The 8,319-nt window shown below is 39.6% G+C and overlaps 1 protein-coding gene across 1 annotated transcript; it reads right to left on the bottom strand.

Moving 5' to 3' along the window:
- Nucleotides 1-4,499: 4,499 nt before the first annotated feature.
- Nucleotides 4,500-8,259, bottom strand: ING2 (inhibitor of growth family, member 2; the record flags this gene model as incomplete). Its single annotated transcript, XM_010077350.1, has 2 exons — nucleotides 4,500-5,768; nucleotides 8,111-8,259. Coding segments are annotated over 2 exons (820 nt in total), but the record flags the coding sequence as incomplete, so codon positions are not given.
- Between the last annotated feature and the right edge of the window lie 60 nt (nucleotides 8,260-8,319).

The following is an 8,319-nucleotide window of genomic DNA, read 5'->3' as shown; positions in this document are numbered from 1 at the left end:
AAAAAGACTTCGGAGAAGTATCCACTAGCAGCCAGGAAGAACCTGAAGAAAACTAGATTGTCCGATGATAAAAGACAGCTATTCAGACATGCAATTGTTCACTGTGCCCAAGAAAAGCTATGCACTGTGAATAGGATTCAGAAAGCCATAATGGTCAAGGAAATTGCTTAAAGTAGCTCAAAAGAACTATTGAGAGATGAGGTGAATAAGAAGTGCATGTCTTCAGGAACAGATGGTTTACTCTGAATTGCAGGGAGATACACATCTCCGTTCAAGGCTTTCAACCTCTCTGGAGTTAGACTCCTACAGGAAACTCATAAAACAGCAAGCGCCGCTACTCTCCTAACTTCATCTGACTAGTCTAGAGCAGACCTTCCCAACATACATTTCAGTAATTTTTCTGGTCTGTGGCATTCCACAGGTCAAACCAGACTTGGCCTGCCTCAAGTCTTCTCCACAGAGACTAGCCAGGGACAGAGGTGGATATGCTACTTGTAAGCTATAGCATAAAACAAGTTGCTTTTTTCTTTCTCCACGATACATTTCTTTGCTAAGACTCACTGAGTAGATAGGCTGCCTTTCAGTTCTAATGCATTTGTCATTTGAGTTCAAAACAGGCTTCAGCAAGCAATAGCTACCAAGATAACCTTTAAAATATGCAACAGAAGAACTTCAGACAAGTATCTTCACCATTTGCAGGGGTTTTTACCATTGCTCTCTTAGATTCAGGTATGCGGGTAAGGGGGAAAAAAGTTCTAGATTAGACTGCAGCATTTAAAGCAAGTTGGGCTTTTATATTAAAACAGTGGTATGTTTTTCGGTCTAAGGTGCCAGTGTCAAAGACTTGAAGAGCTACTGGAGATGAGACCTCTTAATAAGAGAAATATACAATGCAGGTAAGAGGGAGAAAGAACTCAAGCCCTTAACTTGCTGGTGTGGCAGTCACTGGAGTTTTGTCCCAGTGTACTGGCTGGGAGTTTTAGGGGAGACCAAAGAGGGTGCAGTTCAGCCCAGCTGAGTTTAAAGAATGAAAACCCAGATTAAGACTTTTAAGAATCAGATCTGTTGCGGTCAGAAATGGTACAAGCCACGGAAGTGCCAAACTGCTCATTTTTAAGTATGAATTCAGACAAACTGCAGTAGTTTCCTTCAAGCTGAAGGAAATCCTTAGATACATTCAGGGAAGAATGGGGCATTTCACTTACCACCCTTCTGTACCAGCTTCAAGACTTGTCAGTACCACCTTACCATTTCTGTATGTGTAGATTAGTTAATACTTGGCAGGGAAATACAGTTACAACTGGTGAAAATACCAAGGTATTATCATTGTGCTTTTTAGCAATCAATAGGCATGAATGTACAATGGCATGCAGAAGACTACACTTAAAGAATTTGTACATATCATGGCTGGTAATTAACTATCTTTGGGCTCAGACAGCTTTACACAACAGAATAAATAAATAAAGAGCAACTGGAGGAAACCTGTACTAATGTTATGTACTATTCCAGACCTGCCAGAATTACAGAGTCCAAAAAAAAAAAAAAAAGCAGTAACTGCTGGAGATAGCAAGATGGCCTTATAATATAAACAAATATTATTAAATTGCTCATTTTGCTTTCAAAACAGTAAGCTTTCTATTACGTTTATCTTTTGTTTTGCTTTAAACTTTGGTTTGATTAAATAATTATTTTGTCAAGATTAATCAAACTGGTCCATGGAACAATAATCAAGACACACTCTTGCTCCGATACCATTCCTTTTAAATTATTTACAGGGACCGTTTGCTGCTGCTGAACTTGCCTTACTTCAAAACTGAAAGGCAAAAAGCAAGAACTTAGTGCACCATATTTTCATAAGCTTCAAGAAAACAAAATGTAACCTATTCTGAATTAGGATGTACCATTAATTTTCACAGAGGAAGCAGTTTCCTGTGTAGTTACATACACTTCTATCAACTTCCAAAGTGTTTGTAACCCAGATTTTTTTTTTTGCAAGAAGCTAGACTTACTTCATGACAGTCAATACATATCTTGAAGATGAACTGGTTTAACAGTTGATTTTTTTTTATTTTCACTTCACTAGCGAAGTTCATCCCTTTAAGAAAAGAAACTCAACATTAAGAAGCAACATAAGAGCTGTCTACTTACCTTTCTGATTTCATATTAGCATGTTATGTGCATCTTCAGCAAATACCATTGATCCTCTATGAAAACAGATGCAAAACCACAAAATCTGGGTTTGATTAAAAAAGGTAGTGAAATGCTAAATACCCGATAACATCAGATCTTTTCTCATGTATGTTTTAGCAACAAATTAGCTAGAGTATTTAAAAGAGGTAATTTTAGATGCACCCCATGTATATTTGAGGCACACTGCTAATTTGCTTATGAACTGAATTATTTCTACATTTGAGCAATTTGCATGTATTAGGCAAGCAAGTGCCATTTCCCCAGCAATATCTTCCCTGAAAACCTTGAGAATTCATATTCCCTAGTAGAAGGGCCATTAGGATAAAAGAAAGCACCCTTGCATTAGAGATATTGATCTGGACCACTTGCAGAATGTAAAATTTCCTTTCTGTAACACCACGACATACACTTCCTACTTTAGCAATTATTCCAGATGAACAATTATATAAGGCTCCCAGCTTTCTCCTCTGCCTTGAAAGAAAATATTCTTGGTTGAGCCAGTAGAAATTCAGGCAATACTTTTCAAGATAAATTAGTAACGTCACTAGTTATAATTTTACTTGTACTTTGTTCTGCAACTTCAGTGTTTGCTTAAGTGGTCTGCTTTTTAATACTAGGGAGCATCGCCGTTTTAGGTAGACATTAGATGCTGACACAATCCCCAGCTCAAGGCTTTCAACCAGTCTTCCCAAGAAGGAAATTTAAGAATTATTAAGCTGTAACAAATAGAAAAAGGAGTAAAATGCACAGAAGAGAACTTATGACACTTGCCTCCAACAGCTGGCCTGATCATTCTCCATCAGTAGCCATGATCCAGCCCCCTCAAGAAGCCCATCTTTGCAACCTCAGATGAGCCACTAGGCCTGAAACGACCTAGGAATGAAAGCAAGATGGCCTTGGGATAAGGTTTACCTTCTCTCCTCCCCTGCCGATAATCAGAGCCCTTGCAGCAGTTTCCCTGCAAGAGCTGTTTGCTTACTGCAGTACAGGTCTCCCCAGTGGAGCTACTCCATTTAATAAACCTAGAATTTTAGAGCAAAAATTCAAAACACTGGCTTTACACTCCCCTGCCATATGTTAACTAGTATTACTTGCAAATGCTAAATCCTGTTAAGGAATCAGATCATAACTGTGGAAACAAGCTTGGTATTTTACGTAGTTTATAATATTTAGAGTCCTGCACATTGATTCATACCATCTGGCCCCACAGCACTGAGGCTTTCTTTATGCCAAGCACCATATATCCAGCCCTCCAGCCCCAGCTATCACAGCCTCTAGCGGAGATGCAGGAGGGTGTTTTGATGGCATTCATCCATCATGGCTTGCTTTTGCTCATCTGCCTTCCAGGCTGCTCCTAACTCAGCACAACAGCTTTACAGCTTTTCAACCAGGCATGGCCAAAGATTGTGTCACTTCTCCCTCTGTGCTGTCAAGGGAGACCATAGCAGCAAAGAGCAGAGACATATGGGGACTTCTGAGCACTTGCAGCCCACCTAGAGATAACCCCCACACCCAGCCCTGCAGAGCTGCTCTGTCTGCCTTGCCAAGCCCACCAGGGCACAGGCAGTCGCAAGGAAGAACATTGTTGAGCAGGAAGGCTAGGTGCAAGCTTTGGTACCCCACTCCTCTATCAGCATCTCCCATTGCAAAGAAGCAGAACAACTGTTTTCACCTTTTTTCCCCCCTCCTCTAAGGTGTGGGGGGGAAGAGGTTCACTTTTAACTACCCCCTAAGTAGTGTTTAGACACTATGGCATACTTCAGGACAACAGTGTCATGTAGCCTGTCAGAAACCTGCTGGGATTTGTCTACTACTGGCTCTGTGCCAGTCATGCTTATGTTTTGTTTTTTATTATCTATCAAAATGTTTATTGAAAGCTTTTCCCTTCAGGCTTTTTAGATAGTTGCCCAAGTCCAAGAACTGCGGTGCTATACCTAAACCCAGGTGTGGCCACAGACATACACAAATACCTTTTACAGAAAAAGCAAAGTTTACATCCCAGAGAATCCAGCCATGTTTCAGCTCCCTAGAGACTGATTATGATGAAGATTTCATTACATTTGCAATGTTTTTTCCCCGGAGATGTGAATATCCCCTCTTCTCAAGGGATCCTTCTACAACTTCAAGGCTTACATAGGCAGTGGCAAAACATAAATAAAGGAAATAATTTTGGCATTAGAGACACCATCTTAAACAATAAAGATCACATCAGGATGCTTTACAGAACCCAAACAAAACCTACTAAGAATATCCAAAACTGTGTATACACTGTAATTCTATCATATCCAAAAACTGACCCCCAAGTGTAAAGTCAAAAAGACGAGTTTAATATTGACCAAAAAAAAAAAGCGCTTAAGCTAGTGGTATTTTCTTCCTTTAAATAACGCACTGGTCATATGAAACTCACTGAAGAGGTCTGCTTTTAGCTCGGAAGACTTTTACAGTTACAGCTGAATTCAAAAACCCTAATTCCACATGTGTGATGTTAACACAGAAACTGAAAACCTAAGACCTGGGATAAAGAACAAATTCAGTTGTTAAGATTCTAGCAGTTACGTGAGGCCTTTCAATGCCTTTCCCATAACATGTAAAGTTCTTCAGTCTCTTTCCCACCACCATTATTTCAAGATTCACAAGATTCTTTAAAATACTAATGGGCTTAAATTGAAACCAAACGCCATATGCTTGCAATGTCTTCTGTGAAGTTCTGAAGCCACCCTGTTTCAATTATTTGGTTATTCAGTGCAGAAAGTTAAAGATCACAGAAGGTATAACAGCTTTTAATACTCAATTAATATTATAGATTAAAAATTATTGCATAGTCTTATGCATTTCCTAAAACAGCATTCTCTGGAAATTAAACATTTTAATATAAAAGGAACAACTCTTTAACATGAACTGCTTTCACTACCTCGATCTTCTATCCTTTTTTGATTTGTCAGTACATTTGTCCATCGTTTTCTCATTGTCTCCTCTGCACTTGGGGCAATACCATTTTCCCTTTGGTTTGTAGGTGAGTCCAACACATGAAAAGTGGAACCACTCGATAGGACACTGTTCATTATCACAGCCTATCATTTCACCGTAAGACACTTGGTTGCATAAGCAGTAAGTTGGTTCATTGGGATCAATTGCAAATTCTACAGGTGAAACCTCTCTCTCTTGTTTGGCTTTGGAGCGTTTTTTCTTCTTGGAAGATTTAGATCTCTTTTCTTTAGGTGGCTGATCATCGCAGTCATCAATACCATTTGCTATATGGCACAGATCACGGCTTTCACTGGTTCGCTGGCGACGAGGTCTACGTGAAGATCTCTCTGGCTGGCAGGACTCCATCTTTGCCTTTTCTAGAGGCTTTTCATTCTCAGACAGATCTTGAAAACACTGAGAGTGTGTTTCCATTTGCCGGGCTCTATTCTCTACGAGTTCTAGCATCTGAGTAACTATTTGAATTTTTTCATCTCCAAGTTCTTGGCTGTTGATTAATGCACGCTGAAGATGCTGCTGCAAGCGTTTCTTTTGAACAGGATCATTTTCTGACTTGTATTTTTCATAGACATCGTCTATTTCTTTTAACGCTTCTATAAAATAAAGATAATAGTAATAATTACACAAGATAAAACATGGTCAAGAAAATACAGAAATGTACTTCTAACCTATGAGAAATAGTACAAATTTTAATTATAGTATACCCTAGTGAGCTAGATCGGAAATTGTATTCAAGTTGTATATGGTCATCAAATCAGTGTTTAAGATCACAATCTGATGCAAGAAAAACTTCTCAAGTTGTAAGAAAAAGCAGGCTTATTTTAGCCACTGGAAAAAGAAAGGATAGACAAATAAAGGGGACCATAGCTGCTGGTGTGTGGATAGTCCAGATACTGCCTCCATCTGAAAAAGCAGTATTTTCTGTTCAGAGTCCTTACCACAGTAGTTCCAAAATCCTGGCCCACAAACCAAAGCAATAGCTTATTTTATTACAGAAAGAAACTTAGAATTCATATAATCATTATATAGCATGATATATAACACTGCAGAATTACGATATCCAGGTCATCTGCTTTCCCCTTCTTATTAATCTAAAGGTTTGGTATTACACTTTCAAGTAGACAGTTATAAAAGGAGTATGACAACTGAAGTTACACAATAGCAAATTTACAATCAGGATTTAAATCAACTTAAACCAATCAAAATGCTTTTCTTACTCCCAAGACAAATTACAGCAAGTTGCATTTTAAATTGAGGCTGAACTTTTCGTAATAGGTGACCTACTGTTTAGTGCATTACAGGATATTTTTAAGCAACTAGTAACGAGTGGCTCACTGTTTGACATCTAGGCTTTTCTTCTTATAAGTCATGCAAAATAACTGGATGAGTTGCTGTGAATCTTTCATAAAATGTCATTCTCAGAAGCAAGTTGAAGGAACCCAAATATGAGATTAACAAATGCCTTATAAGCCAGTCTTAGTCTGTACTCTATTGTTGTGTATTGTTGGATTTTAAAATAGTATCTTCCATACCAAAAGTTACACTAGATCTATACGTAAAAGACAGAGAAATTGCTAATGTGGAAGGAAACAGATTAGTAGAACTGACAGTGAAACCTGATGCACAGTGTTAAATACAGTACTGGTTCCTTCAGAAACAATTGAAGGAAATTTTAAGGAAGAATTAAAATTTTAAGGAATTTTTTTAAGAAATTTTTTAAATTTTTTTTTTAAATTTCCTTAAAATTTTAAGGAAACAATTTTAAAGAGGCAAAAAAGCATGGAGTAAGGTACTTTGTAGGCTGCTGAACTAGAAAGGCACAACTGGAGTACAATATTTTGCAGCCACATTCTCTCCCACCCAGCTTTTTTGTATGAGGGGGGAAAAAAAAAAGTGTAGGTATAGTTACACAGATTCCCCATATTGGGAATGCGCTGCTCACAAGAACCCACAAGCAATAACTGTTCGCTTTTTCACATTGTGACAGAGAATATTCACCCTATGGTGACTATTCCCTGGGTGCAGCCCGTGAAGATATGCTGAACACCATCCATTAAAAAGAGGAAAGAACTTCTGGACTGACAGAGATGCAAGTTCACCAAACTCCTTGTTGGTCCCTAAGATCAGAGCAGGCATCATCCATGGACCTAACTAAATAGCTCTGAAACCGCTGTTAAAAAAAAAACAAAACACAAACCAAAAAAACCCACAAAACACACAACACAAACCAGGGCCAAATGCTCATTACAGATAATCTCATTAAGTTTGGTGGAGCTAATAAAAGCTAAAAGGATTTCATTTTTCCAAGCACAGGAGTGGCTTTGTTCCTCCTGCATGAGCTAACAGTACCTCTTAAATCAGCTGAAATTACATAGCACTGCTTTTACATTTTCAGACTTGGGCCTAAAATATTTTTATCAAGTTTATAGGGTTTTGGGGGGTTTTTTTGTTGTCATTTTTTAAAACAGTTGAAGACTTTGGTCAAACTAGCACCAAACCTCTGCTTTGGCCCAGTACTGTATTAGTGGCTGGAGAAACAGATATAGGAGATATAGCCTAAATAAAAGATTGACTCTATTCAAGACAGATGTACTGTCATCACCAGTCAGGTACAGAGCCTACTAGGCAGTCCAGCCTTTACAAAGAATTCAAAATGCTGCAGACAATTCTATGCCCTTTAGACTTTAAAAACATAAGACAACTTACGAAAGCCTGTTCTTATTTACCTTCCTGGGTAATTAGAAAGATAATTGAAAGAATCCCTTCACAATAGCTGTCGTCTGAGGTGGCCTGTTTAACGTCCGCAAGGCCTTGGCGGTCCCCTCTTCCCCATACCGAAGAACGCCTCCCAGAGTAGGAAGGGAGATCCAGCTCGAGTTCCCACTCCCACCCCCCGCCCCCCCCCCCCCCCCCCCGGGCCGGGCCCCCCCGCCACTCATCCTCTCCTGCCGTGTCCAGCCGGAACGCGCTCCGGGACTAGGTCCCGCCTCACGATTAGGCGGCAGGGCAGTCACTACAAGTAAAAGGTACCGCAGCCGTGCAGCGCAGGACAGCGAGGCGCAGGGCGCTCGATCGAGGGTTAAGCTGCATTTCGGAAGAAGGCGTGTCTCTGGCTGAAGTTCAGGGTAACTTCCCGCTCGGGGG

Source organism: Pterocles gutturalis, unplaced genomic scaffold, assembly GCF_000699245.1.
Source record: "Pterocles gutturalis isolate BGI_N339 unplaced genomic scaffold, ASM69924v1 scaffold38078, whole genome shotgun sequence".
NCBI lineage: Eukaryota > Metazoa > Chordata > Aves > Pterocliformes > Pteroclidae > Pterocles > Pterocles gutturalis.
This window is presented reverse-complemented; position numbering and strand designations above follow the sequence as displayed.